Raw genomic sequence first — 20,599 nt, 5'->3', positions numbered from 1 at the left:
TATTTAGTTATTTGATATAATTAATTTTGTATTTTGTATATATTGTTCGTTTAATTTGTGTCTGTAGTGACTTTTTAATGCTAAAAAATGCTTTTTTTTCTTTTTTTTTCATTTTTTGTGCCAGCACAAAGTCCTCTGTTCTAGGGCATGTCGATAAGCACTTGCTTTGTTGTTGCTACTACTGTTAGCGATCGAAAAAGTATTTAAAGGGAAAAATAAAAGCTATTTCCACATGTGTTAATTTAAGTACTACGTATACGTATTAGATAATGAATAACCAAACAGCATGAAGCTGAATACTATACACAGGCTTGTCACACTTGTTACATATCTATACTCCAATTTGCACAGCTTTTTTGAAGCCTACTATAGGTCATGCAAGCCTATGGGAAAGAGAGAGTGAAAAAAAAAAGCTTATGCAATGCAATACACGAACACTGCGACACAACCGCTGTGCGTAACATACATTGGCTGGGAACTGCGTTTCATTACAAGCCTCATAGGTAAATTTATTTGAAAATTGCCTCATTAACAGATTTTGATAAACTGGCTCACAAATTTTGAATGCTCAATCATCTGCTTCAAGCCACTGCACCTATTCTAATTCCACTCATATGGCAGATATGAGCCACAGTGCACCTGCCTTCCAGTATTTCCTTTCGGTGCCATTCACAACTGAGAAGGTTCCAAGATAGTCATGAAAATCACTGTGTTTAGAGTTGCTGCTCTCACACTGGGACCAACAAATTCAGCCCTATTGAGGAGCTGCTTCTTATAAGCTACACAACCCCTCTAGCCACTTGATTACTTCAGTAATTAATGAATCGAAAGTCTTCCCTTCACACTAAATGACGTCATCTGACTCACAGGACCCACTACCTTTTCCAGCATCATGCAGACATATTTGCTGAGGAAGCCGCAAAAGCCTGACCGCATTTCCTTATTTCCTCATGTTTATTTATTAAGTCTGATGCCACTTTGGCACCTCTGAACAATACAACCACCCAGTCAAATGCCAAGCAAATCCATTGAGAGTAACATTGCATTTTCTTTCGTCTTCGCACACTTTTAATGAAAATCAGCTTGTACACAGGCACACATTCCCAGGCATTCCTCGTATGCACACGGGTCCTTCTCCAGCACACACACGCTGAAGGAGTGATGCAGGGAGGGGGGCATTTTCTTCGTTGCATTCATGCGGGCTTTCAAAGTGGGTGAGAACAGGTATACTTCCAAATGGGCCTTTCTCAAACATTCATTTTTGGCAATATATATGGATGTAGGCAAGAATATGTAGGCAAGAATAGCCCAGTATGCTCAGCTTGAGTGAGACAGTCCCGATGTTAATTCTCATAACTAGGATATCTATCTCAAGTTGCACTGTATCCTGATGCATTCCGGTTTATAGACAGCAGAGGCAGAATTGTGGTAGATCGCTGAGTGTACAGAATTTAAGTGGGATTTAAATTGAACTTTACATTTTCAATGAAGTTAAATATAATTTATATGACAGTGCAGATATTAAATGAAAATTCTCAGGTGCAGGCCATAGTGCCAAAAGCCAAAAAACAAAATGTACGCAAAAGTCGTTGTGATAAAATGTAAACAGCACAAATACAAACTCCAAAGCTGGCCTTATTAGAGAAGGCACTGATAATGTGATATGAAGATGTTATAAGAACAAACAATCACACAATTTTTTTTTAAATATGGGCAGCGAAATAGCCTTAATTATTGCAAGTGTCTCATGAAAACTTGTTACATCGTCTTGCAGGACTGAAAACAGGAATTCTGCATATTACAGTAACTGCTGTGTATTTTAGGAATTAGAATGCACCATTTTTCAAAACCTACAGGAAGCTTTGCGAGAAGCAGGCAACAAGCTAGGGAACCCGAAAACAAATAAAAGGTAGCTGTCTTTTATTTTTTAGTCACGATCAGACACTCTCAGGTGGACGATTTTTTTTTCAAGCTCATCTTTTTTACTGGGAAGTCTCACTAGCCGAAAACCAGGACGACTGAAGGTTGTTGATCAGAACAGTGCTGCCTGTTGAGAAAGGCCCATTCGGAGAAGAGCGGCTGACCTGTCTGGTGTCCAGGCACCTTGGGCGCCGTCGAGAACAGTGGGTCGTTCAACATGTCGAGAATGTCGTCTCGCCTGGGCGGGGGCGGAGCCGATGCATAACTCGGCAGCACCCCGGGCCTCCGCAGCGGGTCGCTGGGGTCCCCGTACACAACTGAGGACGAGATGAGCCGGTGCGGGGACGTACCTTCCGGGTGGTCGCCGGCCGCCTCCATCTGATCACGCGCCTGCTGATGCGAGCGCTTGGCCGACACGAACGGCCGTTCCCGGTCAAACGATGTGTCCGACTTTTGCCGCACAATGGGCTGCTGTGTGCTTGCCGGCAGAGGCTGGGGTTGCCACTGGGGGTACCTGAGCAGCGGTGAAGCCAAATACAGGTTTGTTTCAGAGAACGAGTAACAATATTTTATCAATATCAATTGTAAGCTACCTCCCCCCTTTTAAAAAGACATATTTAAAAAAAAAATCAAGAAAAAGAAGAAACGTAAAAAGTAAACGTGGGGTAGTGGTGTTATCCATGCAAAAGCCACACCTTTTGATTCTGAGCAGACAAATTTTGAGAACAGAAAATTACTTTTCAGCAAACCGCTTTACTACATACACCGAGTAGTTATTGCCTTTTCCTAGCATGCCAGCTTGCCTGGAACATGTCAATATATAAAAAAGCATGGCTGCAACATGCTTGGGTACGTAAAACACAACTACATACGTAGAGCATAATGCAAACAGTGCCCCTTCACCTGCGGAGAGTCACATCTCTGCTGCTTGTCCGTGACGGGATGATGGGTGACGTGGGAGCACTCAGGCCGCGGTGAATCGGTGGCTTGCTGCTCGTGTGCACATGCAGCGGGGTGGAGTAGTTCATTCCCTGTACGAGATCAAAAAAGGTGGTCTATTTCAGACTCTACAGCACACGTTCGAATGACAGCTGTACTCAACACAGCTTTTGTTCGAGCAGGATATCATCCTCCCTTACTGAAGCTCAGAAATTAGCAGACAGCCTGTATCAGTTTACTGACGAGCACTTGGCGAGTGAACCAATTGCATCTTATTGGAAAGCATATCATATTTTGCTTTAAAACGTGCCGCATTGTGACGTTAATATTAACGCGATCAGTTACTTTGCAACTGGTTTTAAACGGTGCCATGGAAGCAAAGGTAAACTACGACACAAAGCATGCAATGGGATCAAAACTATGGCATGAATAGGCGAACCCTGAATGTCCCGACATCGCCATTTGGTGCCGGCGTCTCCATGGTGCCATTTGGTGGTTCAGGACTCCGCATGGCTGTGGCGGTGCGAAGCTCAGCGATGAGTTGCCTCTCCTTCCTGTGCCTGTCCTCCCAGGAGCCCTCCCGCCGGGCTCGAAGCTTCTGCTGCTGCTTCTGCAGCCACGACTGACTGAAAGGCCACATGAGCACAGCAGTCATTAGGCAATGCATTAGAACAGCAATACAGTTGATATATTGAACCCGCAAGGTTTAAAAAATAGTTGAATATAGGTGATAGTTTGATATGAAAATCACAGTATGTAAAAAGGATTTTTAGGAGGATGTTCAGGATTTCCAACATGAACAAGACTGCACCAACTTGTGTAATATCAGCTTTTTTTTTCTTTCAAATTTTGGCATGTTAAATTCATTCCCATCCCATGCTATATCTAGATTTGAAAAATTTTCTAGTACTAAGGTGCACTATAAAAAAAAAGTACAATTTTTGAGCAGGCAGAACATAATCCCATACAATCTAGCATATATAAACAAAAAAAGAAATGTTAAGTTAGCCTTTGCACCAATGTTAAAACCGAAAATCGAAGTGTTCAAACCACGAATCTCAAATTCAAGAGAGAACACCTACCCCCTCCCCCCTTCCCCTTGTGTCTGAAGACACCTGTGCCAACAGCCCAAAGCCTGCACACCTAACACCTTGACAAACGCTTGGCATTTGAAAACTGAAATTAATTTTGTTATCATTGTATTCCCCGTTATAATCTAGATAGTATTATGCACCTGATGTTCCTCACTGAAGGCTTCTAAAAATTCATCAAGAGACACGAAGCAAGAATGTTTCTTATGCAACGGAAAGGTGCAACAGCATACTTATACTGGTCAGTACACCCTCAGCTAGATTTCCACACATAAGCATATCAGCACGTGTCCACTGTAACTGTGCTTGACGCTAGTTCATCATCTGCACCATTACTTTCGACCAACAAATTAACAACTGAAAAAAAAAAAAAAACAGCATCACGTACAATCTTCACCACAATTTTCTAGGCCACCCCGAAAACTTTTGGGTCACGAAGAATTAAAACAAAAAATTGATGTTTAAATGTAATCGAATTACAGTTGAACGACTGAGGCATGGATGAAGAGACAATCGGGTATTAAGAGACAATTATCACCCACATAGATGGCCACCCTATCTTTCCCATTGAATTGACCTCTTTTATAACAGACATCGGATGTAGAAGATAGTTGGTTATAAAGGACAAGTTATCCTTGAATTTTGGTCAACAATCTTGCTTGTAACAGAAATTTTAACTTTACATGTGGTTCCACCAGTGACTAACTGCAGTTACGTCTGGTGTGGAATCGAAGGGGACGACAGACACCCACAGTTGCTATTTATTATAAGTTCAGCAAACACACAGTGGTTCAGTCAGCTATGAAACGATGACTAGAAGCCCTACCAATGGAAAGGCAACGTACAGAAGTGGTTAAAGCTTACCACCATGCGTACAAGTGCGACCACGCATGCGGGCTTCTGTGAAAGCCAAGAATAGCGGGAGCGCATAGTGCGCTCTCCCAATCAAGAAGCATTGTAGATGTCGAGCCCTGCAAGCCTGATAAATAGCCAGAGCACACAGCGGAAGAAGCCGTGCACTCTGGGTATTCATCAGGCTTGTGAACTTGACATCTGCGATTCTTCATCTTCCGCAGACAGTGAAAGAGAAGAGAAAGCTTGTAGAAGCTGTTGTAAAAAACAGTGTAAATACATTCACGAAGCAAACTATTCAGAACTATTTCGTAAATTCTGGGGGTGAAACATAAATTAGAATAACCCTCTGGTACATGCTGTAGCCTTCCTTTATGCTTATTTTAGTTGTACTGTGCCTGCATTGAACTATGGGTTGATCAGTTCGTGAAAACATGGTTTTCTGCTCGTGAGAGACCTCTAATGTAAGAGACACAAACTACTTCCTGGTACGTGTCTCTTATAAAGGGGTTCAACTGTATACTATGACAAGTCACCCTCTGGAAATAAACTTTTATTCTGAATTCTTTATGGACTACTGGTTCTTGACACGGCCTAGAAACTTTCCACAAGGACTGTACACGTGCTGCCCAACAGCTCACCTTCCAACAACAGGCTCCGGGCTGAGTGAGGCGTCCCGAAGCGTTCCATAGCTGCGCTCCTCAAACGAGTCTCTGGCAGACTCTGAGTGGGCCCGGCGGCGCCTCATGGCGGGGCTGCCGTACTCGACCCCGTACGAGAAGGGCGAAGTGGTCCGGTGTCCGGTCTCTGGGGAGTGGCCATCTTGTGAGACGGGGTGCTGGTGATCGGGCTGGTGGTGCAGTGGCCAGCGCTGGTAGGGAGTTCCACTGCCATCGGTGCCGTTGCGCTGGGGTGGCGGTGGCTCCGAGGAAGACGTCGTCCGAGACGAGTACGAGTAGTAGATAGTGCCGTGGCTGCATTGTTGGAAAAAGAGAAGAAGAGTGCACCAGTTAAGTTGTTGGCTCGTGCCTGGAGACATCATTTTTTTCTTGCCAGAAATCACTTTTTTTTTTTTATGAGCACAATGTTTGCTTTTGGTTGGTGCAACATATTTGCCAAAACTGTCTCTGCGAAGGAAAGTCCAATATTGTGAATACTTTATCATGGTTTACTCAAAGAACACCTTTCCAAGCTTCCTTTCATTGATGCTCATGCCTTCACATTGTTTAAAAAACGCAACCAGAATGTTTTTCTGTTCATGTTGCTACCTCAGAAGTTTGTGGAGAGGCAATCAAATTCAACACAGTTTCCTGCATGCCAAAGGCTATCCTAGAAGAAAGCGATCGCAAAAAATATATTATTGACATCTACAAAGACTGAATGATTATGGGGTTTAACGTGCCCAGACTACACCTGGGCTATGCGGCACTTTGTAGTGGTGTGCTCCGGATTAATTTTGACCTTCTGGGGATCTTTAATCTGGGTCGAAATCTGAGCACACAGGCGTTTTTGCTTTTCACCTCTATCTAAAAAGCGGCTGCCATGGCCGCAACGAAGCAAACCCACAGGAAAACAATACATGCACTGAGTCAATCAGATTACAAATCACCATTCGTATTAGCCCTCTCACGCTAGATTATATTCTTTGTATTGCCTCATTTTTATCAGCTCCTTGTACACGTGCAAGAACAGTGCTTATAGGTGCTTACAGAGCTCTACAGGCACAGGACAGAAAGTTAAGAGGAGGCCCATAACATTCCCTACCCCGGATTGGAGAAGGTGCTGGGGCTCCCGTGCGGCAAGGTGCCATAGGAGGACGGGGACGAGGGGTTGTTGCGGACAGGCGGTGATGTGGGGCGGTTGGGCATGGAGCGAATCTCGCGCAGCATCCCATCCAGCAGGTCATCCAACTCAGCATGCTCTGACCGCAGGTTGCTCCGGCCCTGCTGCTGCGGCTGATGGTTCAAGTGGCCGCCGGCATCAGCCGAGTGGTGGACTTCGACCTCTGTGGCAACAGCAAAGAAAGAAACGAACGATGAAGAAGATCCATTTTTCTAGCTCTGAACACTAAGTCACGCGCAAACTCAGACATGGAGTTCAGGTTGGGAGGGTGTCGTGGGAGGAGGGCTTCAAAGAAGACGAAAGCATGTCCCCTCACCGACAGTGCCGGCTGAGGGCGGGCCGCCGTTGGGCACCTTGTGGAGCAGCCCCTGGGGCGGGCTAGGGTTGCCGTAGTTGTGCACTCCTGAGGAGGAAGAGATGCCCGAGTCCATGCTCACAGTGTGTGGGCCATCAAGCACGTCAGCGTCGGGGGGCGAGGAGGAGGGGGGAGGGACGTAGCCCGGTCTGCCCCCCTTGGACACCACTGCGTAGAGGTTTCCGTCAAGGGGACCCTCTGCGTGGGGCACTGCTGGGAAGCCAGGGGGAGGGACAGGGGGAGGAGGAGCCAAGCAGCGCGGTTAGCGGAGGAGGGATTAGCGGGGGTCGCCACCGTTAATCGAGGCAGGCACCACTCTGAGTGAGAAGAGCAGCAGAGAGTCGGGAAACAAACCAGAGCAGGTGCCCAGTACACTGTGTACTAGGGGAACACAAAGTATGTTCCCCAACCCGTGCACAACACAGGCATAGTTTCCACTGTGTACGTTCTCTATTAGCTATGAACCATCGCTTAACAAAAGTTTAGCTAAACTTGCTAGTTTTACACTCAAAAGCAGTATTATGATGCTAAATATGATGAAACCTCTGCTGTTCGGCAAGTACACATCTGTAAGTGTGTTTTTGCATTTCAATGACGAATGAAGAACACTACGTGAAATTTTGGCCACGCCGATATATAAGATCCCGCACACGCTCAAACAGGCTATTCATTCAATCGAACCAAAGTTTCCTAACTCCAGCAAACTCTCTTGAGTGCAGAAATTAGCCCTGTCTAACAACACCCCCATTATACATTATGTGTCTCGTTTCCACCCCAAATACTGCTTGCTGCCCACCTTCAGACATGATGGTTTTATAATGCAATGAGCGAGAGAAACCTACGTGAGCAAGACAAAGAATATAGAAAAACACCACGAGAAATCCATGGCAGCTCAAAGATAACCAAATCCTTTAGGGTACCTTCAGAAATGTGTACAAGCTGCTCGATATGTACAAATGAACCACTAATGAATAGTTTTTCTTTGAGAGATATATCACTGTCCATAGATGAATTTCACTTCTCGGTAAATAATGTGTTTTGCCCATTTTTCTAGCAGGTATGGCTAAGCAGTATGTACCAAAGCAAAACAAGCTTTGTAGAGCCTAGTCAAAGCAAAAGCAGTCAACACCACTCAGAGCCATGTTACCTAGTGCCACATGCAAGCATTCAACCACCACCACAGCAAAATTTTTAGTCCTAAAAATGAAACCCAGTTAAAACGAGGGATATTAGGTGTACAAAGGAGCATATAGCTCACCTGCGATGTTGCTTGGCTCAATCAGGTCATCCAAGTCTAAGAAAGAAGACAATGGCTGTTAAAGCTTTCAAGCTAATCAAGTAGTTGCCTCGCACACCTGGGCATGCAACTAATGTTCAGTTTTAGCGCAAACTCCACCGATACATACCACTTTGGCTGTCTTCATGAATTAGGTCGAAATTCTCGTAAGAATCTTGCCTAACCAGAGGGTCCTTTGTTTGATCAGCAGTTACGGTTGCATCACCAACCAAACCGTTTCCTGGAATTACAAGAAAAGGAAATGCATAAAAATAGGCCAGCAGTCTCCGAAATTATGCTAAGATTTGCTACATACAGCATACGCACATGCATAAATAACAGAACACCAGCATGACACTCAAGTAGTAGTATTGTTCTCAAGCCCAAGTTACAACGAGAACAACACAGCTGAAAGCTACGTTGCTTTCATTTCTTGAACAAGGCACATGGTGACAAAATAGGGCAAACACAAATGACCAACCAACAAATTGCTGCTTCACAGGAAATGAGTGAAAATATGCCTGACCTGTGAAGTCGTCAGGTCGCTGAGAAAACAGCAGCTCCACTTGCCCGTCTTCAGGAAACCGGGAATCTGTGTCAACGAATGCCCACGTTCATCGGCGATGCACATCAGGCAGGAATGTTTTGGCGATGCACAGAAAGTATGTATAGCAAATGCAGTAGACTCGCGATAATTCAAACTCTTGTAATTCAAACTTCCAGTTAATTCAAACAAATTTCAAAATTTTGGTTGGCCCGCTATGTTTTCAACGTATTTTAAAGCCCTTTAATTCAAACTGCTCTATTGCATAAATTCGGTTAATTTGCACTTTTTGCTCGTACTTGCTGGAAAATATCGGCTGCATTTGCCGCTTCTAGCTGCACATTTGCATCCTTATATCAATAACAGCCGCAAATAAAGCCCATTCCCTGCACACACGTGTAAAAGCGAGACTGCACGTGCCAAGAACTGCATGTGGATTAAAAAAGATTGAAAAAAACTTTGTTTTGGACTTTCATACAAAGACAAAGCCGTCATCCATTCGTGATTCTTTTTCAATATGTGAATAGCACTTCACTATTGTGTGTGAAGGCTGTACTACTAAATATATGTGAATGCTTCATTACAACACAAGTTGGTATGTTGACCCGAGTCATATTTATGATAACTTCTGATAATTCGAACTTCTGATAATTCAAATAGAATCATGGGGTCCCTTGGAGTTTGAATTATCGCGAGTCTACTGTAATTACAAGGGTGTGACAAAATGTGTACAAAAATGCAAGCAGAGAAATGTGCTGACAACTGGAAGTACACTGAATTTTGAAAGTTTTCTTCCGGCCTCTTTTGCGTGCAGCAGGAGATAGTTAAACCAGGTGTTAATGTGATGCTTGTTCAGTTTCCTTTTGGATGTGGGTGAAGAATTTTGTTTCTTTGTTTAGGCCGCACTGCACCGGGGGCGGTATTCTCGTGTTTTGTTCCTTTTGTGTCCCTTCCAAAAGTGTCCCTTTTGAGCGAACCCTGATAACACCCGGATGTGACGCCTTGCAAGCACGGCGGTGCTATGAGCCATGGATACTCGGAGCAGACGATTTGGAGCAGGCGATTTTTCGTCGCCTTATTGTTGATTCGCTCGCGGAACAATAAACACATAAAAGATACTCTGATATGGTTTCAGTTCTTTAATATGCATTTGCAAGAACAGTTATGGTATTTGAATCAAAGGCCCACTACTTAACCGGAAGTACGTCACGATGAAAGGGATGCAAAAGGGACGTTTTCAAAAGGGACAGTTACGAGCACACTGCCCCAGGTCTTTAGCTCACAGTTAATTCAGTTCTAGAAAATAAGCAGTCGCATGAACTCGTGTCGTATTTTTCACCCTTCTCCTCATCTTTCTTTTATACCCCAACAGTTACAAACTACAAAACGACTGCCACGTGAAATCCTCATTACGCACCGGAAACTGCGTCATCGAGGTCGGCCTTTCCGAAGAAAACCTTGCCGCTGGCGAGTGTGCAGGTGTGGAACTGCACCCTGAAGATGGGAGTCCTGCCCGCTGGGCGCTGCTTCTTGTGGTAGCACTTAATGAGGACGTCGCCTCGGAGTGCCTGGCTGGCTTCCAACGGAACCACCAGCCGCCGGGAGCCGTCCGTGGCCACACTACACAGCACGGCACCACGAAAAGGGAATTAGTTTGACGCTGCTGGGGCTCTTCTGATTCTGCCCTTCCAACTGCAGTAGCCAGCCCTTTTTTCGGACACCGAAAATTCGGACTTGCTGGATATTTCGGACTTTCCCGAGGAACTGCCAATTTTTCGGACTTCTCTTTTATTCGGGCTATTTTTCGTTCCCCTCCAGATCCGAAAAATCGGTCGGCTACGGTACTGACCAAGGCTTTCACAATTACATTGCACAATTAAGAAAATTTGTTGAAGTCACGGCTATTGAGAAGATTCCCAGCTGATCACCTAAACAACAACAGCGAAAAAAAGCAATTCCAGGTGTCCACAACTGACTCAGTTTTATCTGGAAATAAAAATTGAATTGAATTGACCCCAGTATTTTCTTCTTGCCAGCCTTTTACAATATAATTATTTAGGGTCTGGGGAGGGGGATAAACGGAAGGGGAGAATGTATACTTAGGTGCTAGTATTTATTTTCAAAAACAGGCGTCTACAGTTAGAGAGGAAGGCAGGCACTGAACCCATGATGACAGAATGGTTTTTAGATCCCCAATCAAGTTCACTGTCCAATGCTAGAGTCTGTGCTTCTGTCTATCTTACTCACTACGCAACCCAATTCAAAACAGGCACTAAGCCATACAACACGACCACAAAAACACAATAATCAATAATAAAAAAAGGAACAGTAGAAAAGAAAAACATTATTAGTGATCATTCTCGAGGCACTTCAGGTTCTGTAAGTAATCCATGCAAACAAAAAACTTAGAAATGAAGAAAGAGACAAAAAATGAAGCAACAGCAACAGGTGCTTACTGAACCCCAGATGTGTACACTGGTTGCATGCCCTGGTAGATCTTGAAAAACGGCCGGCAACCTAAAAGACACGAAAATGAAGAGAACAAAACATCCTTTTTAAAGGTGTCAACTTGCTTTTTCTCACACAAGAGCAAATTTTCTTTGCCATTCTTTCTTTTTTTTTTTTATTCAGAGTGTAGTGTGGAACACACCTCCCCGGTTGTCAAAATTTGGGATTCCGTGCAGGATGAGGTGGTGCAGGTACAGGGGGTTGTTGTTCATCTTGATGTGGCCAGACAGCAGCTCCGTGAAGTAGTTAACGTACCTGCAGTTGTTTTTGGAAAGGTCAGGCAGGTACTGCATGCACAAAATGTGCCACCAGTAGAACAGCCAGTCTAGAGAGTATGGGAGTCATTCACAAAAGCCATCCAACATGCCTCACTGTCACGTCCGTATATTAAGCCCTTGCCTAAGGCTTTTTTTCAGTAACGCCGCCAGTGAACTTGATCGTGCAATCTCTTTGTGCTTTTTGAAAACACAGCTGTACTCCACTTTGGTGATGAGTAAAAGTAGAACAGGCCCTCGAGCAAGTGCACAATGGGATGTACACACACGCGGCATTCTAAAGTTAACTCCAGTGAGGAGGTGCGACATTTAGGTGATGAACCCCTATTTTTGTAACTTTCACATCAAGTCATGAAGAAAAAACATGAGTTTCTGTAAGAAGTAACAGACGGAGTTTTGTCGCACATTTTCATTATTAGGTATCCACCCTGAGCGTGATGTGTTACTTATACTCCTATTATGCCCTTGCATTACAACCATCTGTTATGTAGTTTGACTACGCACTTCAATTACATAAAATTTCCCTGGTACCGTAATTGAAGTTTAAAAATGCTGTGCTGGATATCATACAGTTACAGTAAGTGCTGAATATGCCTCTAGCATAGTCCCCCAACACAAGAAACAGCCAGTGCACTTTTCCTTTAATGCATTAATTCACCGCAAGAACTGTCAATAATGTGCATGATGCCAAGTGCTAATTTCTGGGTCCTTGACTTCAATCAAACTTGCCCAACCTGCTAGGCTCGTTGGCACAGGCATGTGTGCTCTGGACACAAATGCAGAAAACATCCCACTATTTCAAGCGAACCCATAGTGGCTGTGATGACAGTGGCATCAGTGTAACAAGGTTTGACCTTGAGTACTTTTTTCTATAACAACATCCAACATGCCATTATTGCCCTCGAGAGGTACTTTCATGATATTTTCAGGAAGTTCTGCAGCATCTCTATCCAGTGCATTTGTTGAGGAATTGAGGGTCACCAAGACTATCGAAACATTAAAGCATAGATGCTAGCACTGCAATTAAGCACATCTAAAGAAGAAAGGAGTGAAATGTTACCTTTTTTGCGATGGATGCATGACAGGGTAGAGCTTGTCTTCATAGTACCTCCTCATTGTTAACCGGTCAAGGGCTTGGTTATCGCTATGGGATGAAACAACAAAGCCACATTGTATGTTATTACATAATGAAGCAGTAACTCATATAGCAGGGAATGACACCAGTTATTTTTTTGTTCACCTGTTCATATATTTCAGGCCATAAACTGACTCAGGGTGCATCTAAACAAATTAATTAGGTCAAAAGAATAAGTGGTCTTTATTTTACTGAATGTTAGCTAGCATTACATGAACATGGGTTTCATCACGATGGGATGAGAATCTAGACTTGGCAGGATGGTGGATGTAGCCCTAAGTTTTTGCTTCTATGAAAATTAACAGCAATAGCACTATGTGCACTCTGTACTGGATCCTTAACGCACAAAAACCAAATAAATAATCAATGCTTTTGACTAGCGACTTTAGTTTTAGCTTACTAATCGACTCTTTTAACTTTGACACCACTTGAACAGTGAGCGCAGAGGAAAGAAAGAAAATAAGAAGAAAGATTTTGTTTTGTTCTGTCGTAACTATTTTGGATCACAATATAACATATAAGAACTGCATTTCACACAATGAAAATTTTGGAGCAGTCAGACTTTAGTAGACACAAAAATTGATGAATTTCCAATGCATACAAATAAACAATTTTACTATACTTCAGGCAAATTCATGAACAAGTAAGCACCAATTTTTGCGTGCATTCAGTACCACTAAATGTTTCATTAGGAATTAAAAATGCAACACCAGAGCTGCTTAGTGCACTGCAGTGGCATATACCTTGAGCTAATCGACCAGATTTAGGCGAATTCCCCAAGGTGGAGTAAGTTTATGCGAAGGAAAGTTTGACACCCACCTGAATGCAGCCATACGGCTACAAAGGAAAGCTATACAGCTTCCTCAGAAACTTCGCAGTTGAAGAAAAATTCGTCCTGGTGCTGCATTCAGGTGGATGTCAAACCTTCCTTCGCATACCTTGAGCTAATTTAGCACACCTGGCACTCTTTGATAAACACCCATCATCCGTAGACGTTCCTTTCTTGTTTTTCAATTTAATAACATCTAATATTTATCACGACTATATTTCAGGCAAAACAAAGCACAGACGAACCTGGCACATATGCTGGTGTAGTGCAGGTATGCCGCCAGCACCACTCCCACGCGGCCCTTGTCACCCTGCAAGACAGGTTAACCCCGAGAACTGTTAGGTCAAATGTCCCCCAAGAGAAAATATTCTGCTGGTTTCTGCTGGTCCCCGTTGAGGTGGTTTATGGCCAAATTCCCAGCTGGGACCAGCAGGCTGCTGGTCCCCGTTGGGACCAGCAAGCAGCTGGGACCAGCAGGCTGTTGGTCCCCGTTGGGACCAGCAAGCTGTTGGCCCCAGCAGGCTGTTGGTCCCCGTTGGGACCAGCAAGCTGTTGGCCCCAGCAAGCTGTTGGTCCGAGCAGGCTGTTGGTCCGAGCAGGCTGTTGGTCCCCATTGGGACCCACAGGCTTGCTGCTCTCATCTAGAATTAGTCACTTGGTGGGGAAAATATATATTGCCAGTGGCATGTGCCTCCAGCTAGAACAGCATGATGTAGACATTACACATGATGCACTCAGATGCATTTTATTTACCAGCAAATGTTGCAACTGCCATGCACACTTCCCTTGTCGTTTTTACAGCGACTTAATTTCGTGGCGTCTAGAACTCTTCTGGACAAATTATACAACGGCCATTGAACAGCATTCCCATTATGAATTTATATCGGAACGGCATTCACCTTTGCACAGCAAGTGATGCAGGTAGCGTCTTTTCACAGGACACACGAACTCTAACAAAGACATACGAAGCGGCGAGTCCTACGTACTACACCATGACGCCGCGAAATGCGGCCGTGTTCACGTTCACAAAAGTTCGGTGGGCAAAAAAAACATCTTCGGCAACACTCCATGACATGACGCCGACTGTTTTGATGTAGAATTACGTTACAAGATGCTCAGTTGGCGCCGTATTCGTCCCGCGCAAACACACGATCACAGAACCGCACACCGCACTTTGTAATCGTCGCCATGTTGGCTAGGAAACAACTAGCTTGGCACGGCTTCAGTTGGCTTCGCGGCCGGCTTGTTAAAAAAAACGTTGCCGGTACGGCCGGTACGTTAACGAACAATCAGCGACAAAAATACATTTATAGCTTGAAGCTGCAAATTCAGGTTCCTTCTACGATTGTCAGCTTTTAGGTCCGCTCCGACTTGGCTGCTTTATGAAGCGAAAACTGTGGGTTAGGGCATGGCTGATTTTTGCAGTGTTGGTGGGCGAGGGTCCGTTTTTCTTTCTCTTTCTCTTGGGAATTAGAATAGAATATTCGGCGAGTATATTATGCCTAGAAATAGCAAAAAAACCAGGACTCAAGAAACGAATTGGGCACATACACTGCAGCTCTCCAATTGTTTCGGGACCAGGCTTATATTCGTTTTAGGAGCACAAAGTTGAGCTGTAGACGTCCTACGACCTTCGGCTAATTTGCTGGTTCCAGTCGGTCTTTATAGCAGAGACCATCTGGGTACCAAGAAGTCCTGGGAGCAACTGTTGGTCCCAAATGCAGCCCTTATGGTCCCAACTGCAGCTGGTCCCAACTACAGCCTTGCTGGTTCCAACAGCAGCCCAGCTGGTCCCAACTGAAGCCTTGCTGGTCCCAATAGCAGCCCAGTTGGGACCAACTGGAGCCCTGATGGTCCCAACTGAGGCCCTGTTGGGACCAACAGTGGCCTAGCGGGGACCAGCAGCGGCCCAGCTGGGACCAGTAGCGGCCAAGCTGGGACCAGCAGAAACCAGCAGCGCCCCAGCTGGGACCAGCAGAAACCAGCAGAGACCAGCTAAAACCAGTTCATATATTTTCTCTTGGGCCATGAGTAGTTTACACAACAACACATCACCTGTCAGGAAGTCTAAAAGAAGGTTTAGAGACATCTCATTAGCTTGAAGTGCTGCTCCAATTCCCCTGCGCATTACCAAGATGCGCAAGCTTGATAACTAACCCAAGTACTCTCCCTGCATCCACTTGACATACTAAAAGTGAAGGCCTCAGCAATCAATTCACAAGCGAGTCTTGTTTCTTATAGCAATAAGGATAAACCCTTAAATTACATGAATTGCTGTATTGAGTGAACATTGATTAGTCTTAACTACCCTGAACGGTCACTAGGTTGCACGTGACCCCTATGCCAACCTGTTTTCTTTTCTCAGGTTCTGCGTCTGTAGAAGTACACTGTGCTGACTGAGAGCATTGGGTGGCTATATTAGTTGTGTGGAGCAGCAAAATGCCAAACGCAAACAAATTTCCGAGCACTTGATGTGCACGAAGGCAGTTATACAGCCAAGGTCCTAACTGCACACTGAACACTTCCTTCCAGCACTTTTTTTTTCTGCCACACTCTGTCAGAAAAAGAAAAAAAAAGGCGTTGGCTTTGCTGCAATTCAGGCTTTGGAAGGATAATTGGACGCTTCTCCACTCAGTACATGGTTTACACTAGTTTTCTTGCACATGCAATTCCAAAGCTATGCACAAAAGCCGAACACATATAAGACGCACAAAACGCCTAGATGCGCATAAGATGAACAAAATGTGAGCCCGAGCGGCAAAAAATGTCCCGCGTCGGTCTCTCTGTGATCTCCCCCCCCCCCCCCCCTCCCATGCACACACACAAACTTTATCCAGTCCACGAAGGGACCCAATGAGGTAAGATACTGCCTTGCAATCAGCCGTCGTGACAGCTTCGTTGCCTAGAGGTTTTACGCCAGAAGCTACAAACCTTTCCACAATAACAAAGCCTGAAAATTGTACCCTTTTCCTGACCTGCTTATTTTATTTTGAGAAATGCAAAGAGGTCAAGAATTAACAAATCAACGCAATGGCACAGATTTAATTTATGTCAAAATTACATGAAGCTTGTTCAGTCGGTAATTCTGCTCTTAGGGCGCAATGCGGCTCACCTTGGAGTGAAGGATGGCGACATTCTGGGAGTCCGCATGGAACCACGAGTCGAGGCTCTTACAAATTGTGCAGAGTCTCTCCAAAGGAGGGGAGAGGTGGGCGGGCCACCCGAACTCGACAATCTGAACGCAGCGTAAGAAAGAAGTACATTTCAATTAGTATGTACCCGCACAGCATGTCGGCCCAATTCTTGATGCAAAAAGTTTAACACTCATTTAAAATGAAAGTAAAATAAAAGCACTTCCCAAGCCACATGGGGAGAAGTGAAGGCAAAGAGAAAACTAGCTAACAAAGTGAACGGAAGTCAAGGCTGAGGCGCTGAAAGCGAGGAGATTCGTCACTATGGTTAACATTGTCGCGAAATGCGCTATGGGAACTTCGGCAGCCACGCTCACAGCAAAAGCGTTCTGGCACACCTCCACAGGACATCGCAACCCTTCCTTTTTTAACTCAAAAGTCATTTTGAGTTCAAACTAGCCCATAGAACAACCTTTCGGTTAACAATAAGCTTAGTGGATAATCTCCGGAAAGTTTATGGGTCATCGGGAAGTCCTCTTTATGAACAGCACCGTCGATTTTTGTGCTAAAATGTTCTTATAGAACTTGATTTTTCTTTAAATTACCTCCCCCCAAACCCCTATAGCTTCCTTCGTGAAGTTGGCTTTCTCTCATTATACATGTGCTTGCAGTGAACCACCCTTTACAGGTCTTCCAGTGCGCCTATTGGAGCAAACCGGTTGGAAGCCCTAGGACGTTTGCCAATAACCGCTGACGCTGTAAAAAAAAAGGCTAAATCAACTGCTGCTGCAAGTGCCGGGTACCACACGTTAAACCAATAAACTTCTGTGCCGAGCTGCCACTGACCGACTCTGTCGTCCAACGTAAACGGCGCTTGTGCACACATGTGCGCGTGCAGGCTATACAATCCCCGTCTTGAATAGAGAGTCAAATAAGTTCTTCGAATACTTCTTAATACTATTCGTAACCACCGCATGTAAAATATAAATACGCTGCTAGAAGCCTGAACGCAAACGCATTTTCGAAGCATGTCTGGCTCAGCGCCCCCGTCTGTTTCCTATACTCCGCTTCATCGCTGCCATCCCATGTCTTTACAGATGTGTCGTTTGTTTCCCTACACTGTGTGTACAACGAAAATTGAGCTAAAATAAATAAAGACAGAAATAAATGTCTGCGGATTTGTTTTACGGGTTGTGTGGCTTGCTACTACTTAACAAACTATAATGCAAGGTTTAACTGAAAACGTGTTTATAGCTGAGGTTTTAGGCATATAGATAAGCATAGATGTGAGGACTACAGCACGCTATCTTCATACAACACGTGCGACAAAATATTTTGCTAAAGTTAATTTTACGTAAATTTATTTTTATGATAATAGGCGGATCCCAAGACTGAGGTCCGAACAAACTGTCCTAAAAGTGATATCGGGCTTCGGCAAGTTTCTTTTTAATGCGATAGCATTAAGTGGCTGCATGAGGGAAAAACAAGGGGTGCCGGAAAAATGGTGCCGCTCTCGTAATGCGAGAGAGAAATTCTCGGCTGCAACGCGTCATGTGGCCTCATAACGCGCGCCTCAGAAATGAAACACAAACATCCGACGATGGCTCACACAAAGGCGCAGCAGTCACCTGCGAGTCAGGGCACTCTGCATGCGCAGCGCACCGCCGCAATCCCTGTGGGCGCTGCGGACGCTTCAGCTCCTTTCGGCGCCGAACTCGCAGGAACACTCAATTGCACGCTAATGCTTTCACATTGACAACATATAACACCTACTTATGTCGCTTTTTTTATAATGAGATTAAATGTAGATGTACTTTATGAGAATAGCAAGCTATCATTGTTTGACAGGACCATCAAATAAACTAGACATTTTGTTCTCTCGGGTGTTTTCTCACGGCACAACTTTCCGGGCAATTCTTTTACAAGCTGAAGTGAACGTTTCCCGCAAAGGCGTAATGTCTTAGTGCCGGAACTGAAATCGTGAAAAACGCACTGAGTTACGTTTGTTGAGCTTCACTTGTGACAACAATTCAAGGCTCGTTAGAGCCGATTCGTCCAACGCCTGGTAAGTTAAAGTCAGTTAATGGGTACTCTTTTTTTTTTTTTATCGGGGGCAGTGGGAGACTTAGCGAAAGACGCATGTTGCGTACGTGACAAAAGCAACGGGGGGGCATTCGTATCAGGGAAGTTATGTCGCCAAGATTCTGCAATAATCTTGTGTTCTCGGCCGATTCCTTGCCAATCTACAAGGGAGAGCATTGTCGTATAATCGCTAAGGTGCCCTCTGATGTGGGCAAGACTATATATCCACTAAAGATAAGCCCGCGTCTCACCTGGCTGTTGAGCCTGGCAAGGTCGTGTCTTTTTTCCGAAAGATTGAACACCTGAAAAAAAAAAAAGCGGTATAACACTTTTATTGAGTGGTACTGACAGTTACCGCGGCGAAAGGTCCGGCTCTCAAATACATTGGAACCCACAACAACAAGCGACTGGAATTGCTGCGACAGGCAAATGTGACGTAATAAGTCTATAAACACGCGGATGTTTATAGACTTTAGAGACATTGTAGGGACATAGCAGGGACATAGCAGGGACATAGACTTCAGGGACATAACAAGAAACTTCAGGGACATAGTACTAAAACCCACTAAGGAGTCATGGAGAGACTACGGCGCACATACCGTGTACTTGTTCCCATGCTTCGTCCTCAGCATTCGGGTAACCTCCTTTAGGTTACTCCGGTAGGTCGTGTCCAATCCGCCCTCGGGGAACGTAACCACTGAGGGAGAAAAACGGCATGCCAATAGCTTAACTTAGCCGAAGGCGCTTTGGCAATTGACAGTGAGCCATCATAGTAGGTATGCCATAGAGTTGAGCCTAACGAGCCTGCTTATTTGCAGAACAAACTTGGTTTAGTTAAAAATTGGGAAAAGATACACGAAAAAGACAGCTGCCAGAAAGGCGAGCCTGGCACGGCGTTCTTATGAGGATGTTGACGAGAAATACACCGAAGGTTGTCCGCCGTCTCCCTGTGTTCATTTTAATAAAAATACAAATCAGGGTTTTGCACGATGATTGATTTTTACTCCGTACTATAATTTCCTATAATTTGCAACTTTTCTCATCCTTTGCGCTTATTTTTATTTTCCGCGTCCTCGCAGATCTAAAACAGTAACCAGTGAGCTACCTTTCATAGTTACGCGCTAATTTATTTAAGATGGTAGATGCATAAATCATTCTGTGCAACCTTGCAGTTTACAAGTTTTCAGGTGGCGTACTGTTTAGGCGATACTCCTGATTTTTTTTTCTTATGCAGCAATCTTTTTGCGATAATGATCTTTTATATGGCATTACCAAACGCCTAATCTAGTATAAATATTCTGTGCCAACTAAAATTCTCACACTTAATTGGATTGATTAAAAGTTGAATTATATGAGTTTGGATAAGGCGGCTCCTGCCGTTAGCGTCTTACACGATGCTAACGAGATTTGCAATATCGTAAATCATGCCACGTTTGGGCGTACGCGTGGATTTTTCAGGTCCCTAAATAGCTCCGTTGAGGCAAAATTACAATTCTTTCAAGCATGTGGAAAATCGGGCACGCACGTTATGCTTTTTTTAAATATAAGTTTACTACTACTATTTTTAGGTGTCTTAATTAGATAACGTTATGCTGCCACACCCACCGATGATCTTCTCCGTTACGTAGGTCACGTCCATGGCGAAACTGTACTGTCGTTCGAGGCTTCTGGAAATAAGCGACATCAAGCATCACTTTACTTGTTCTCAACGCCGCTATTTTAGTTCTCAGCGAAGTCGAACACATAACACGAACCTTACCTTGGGCTTCTCGTTCGTTCAAGTGATCGGGATCCAGGACTTTTCTATCAGGAAACAGAAA

General features: G+C 44.5%; 1 protein-coding gene across 14 annotated transcripts in view; it reads right to left on the bottom strand.

Annotated features, from left to right (window-relative positions):
• The window catches only part of LOC144169428 (tensin-3-like), a 292,831-nt gene that overhangs the window by 20,708 nt on the left and 251,524 nt on the right, over positions 1-20,599 (bottom strand). For 8 of the 14 annotated variants that reach the window (XM_077698567.1, XM_077698571.1, XM_077698572.1 and 5 more), the window contains 19 exons: positions 20,539-20,582; positions 20,385-20,446; positions 19,379-19,476; positions 19,031-19,081; positions 16,679-16,801; positions 13,812-13,876; positions 12,663-12,746; positions 11,470-11,582; positions 11,276-11,336; positions 10,237-10,439; positions 8,802-8,867; positions 8,406-8,516; positions 8,258-8,293; positions 6,961-7,212; positions 6,567-6,807; positions 5,444-5,776; positions 3,299-3,485; positions 2,824-2,951; positions 2,085-2,434 (listed from right to left, as the gene is read on the bottom strand). In XM_077698567.1, coding sequence (XP_077554693.1) covers positions 2,085-2,434; positions 2,824-2,951; positions 3,299-3,485; positions 5,444-5,776; positions 6,567-6,807; positions 6,961-7,212; positions 8,258-8,293; positions 8,406-8,516; positions 8,802-8,867; positions 10,237-10,439; positions 11,276-11,336; positions 11,470-11,582; positions 12,663-12,746; positions 13,812-13,876; positions 16,679-16,801; positions 19,031-19,081; positions 19,379-19,476; positions 20,385-20,446; positions 20,539-20,582 — 2,608 coding nt within the window. The remainder of the gene's footprint in view (positions 1-2,084; positions 2,435-2,823; positions 2,952-3,298; positions 3,486-5,443; positions 5,777-6,566; positions 6,808-6,960; positions 7,213-8,257; positions 8,294-8,405; positions 8,517-8,801; positions 8,868-10,236; positions 10,440-11,275; positions 11,337-11,469; positions 11,583-12,662; positions 12,747-13,811; positions 13,877-16,678; positions 16,802-19,030; positions 19,082-19,378; positions 19,477-20,384; positions 20,447-20,538; positions 20,583-20,599) is intronic. The other 6 variants (XM_077698569.1, XM_077698577.1, XM_077698574.1 and 3 more) reach the window with 5 other exon arrangements.

The sequence above is a fragment of the Haemaphysalis longicornis genome, unplaced genomic scaffold (genome assembly GCF_048455015.1).
Source record: "Haemaphysalis longicornis isolate Haplotype H1 unplaced genomic scaffold, Haemaphysalis longicornis Haplotype H1 scaffold_2, whole genome shotgun sequence".
In the NCBI taxonomy this organism is placed as follows: domain Eukaryota; kingdom Metazoa; phylum Arthropoda; class Arachnida; order Ixodida; family Ixodidae; genus Haemaphysalis; species Haemaphysalis longicornis.
This window is presented reverse-complemented; position numbering and strand designations above follow the sequence as displayed.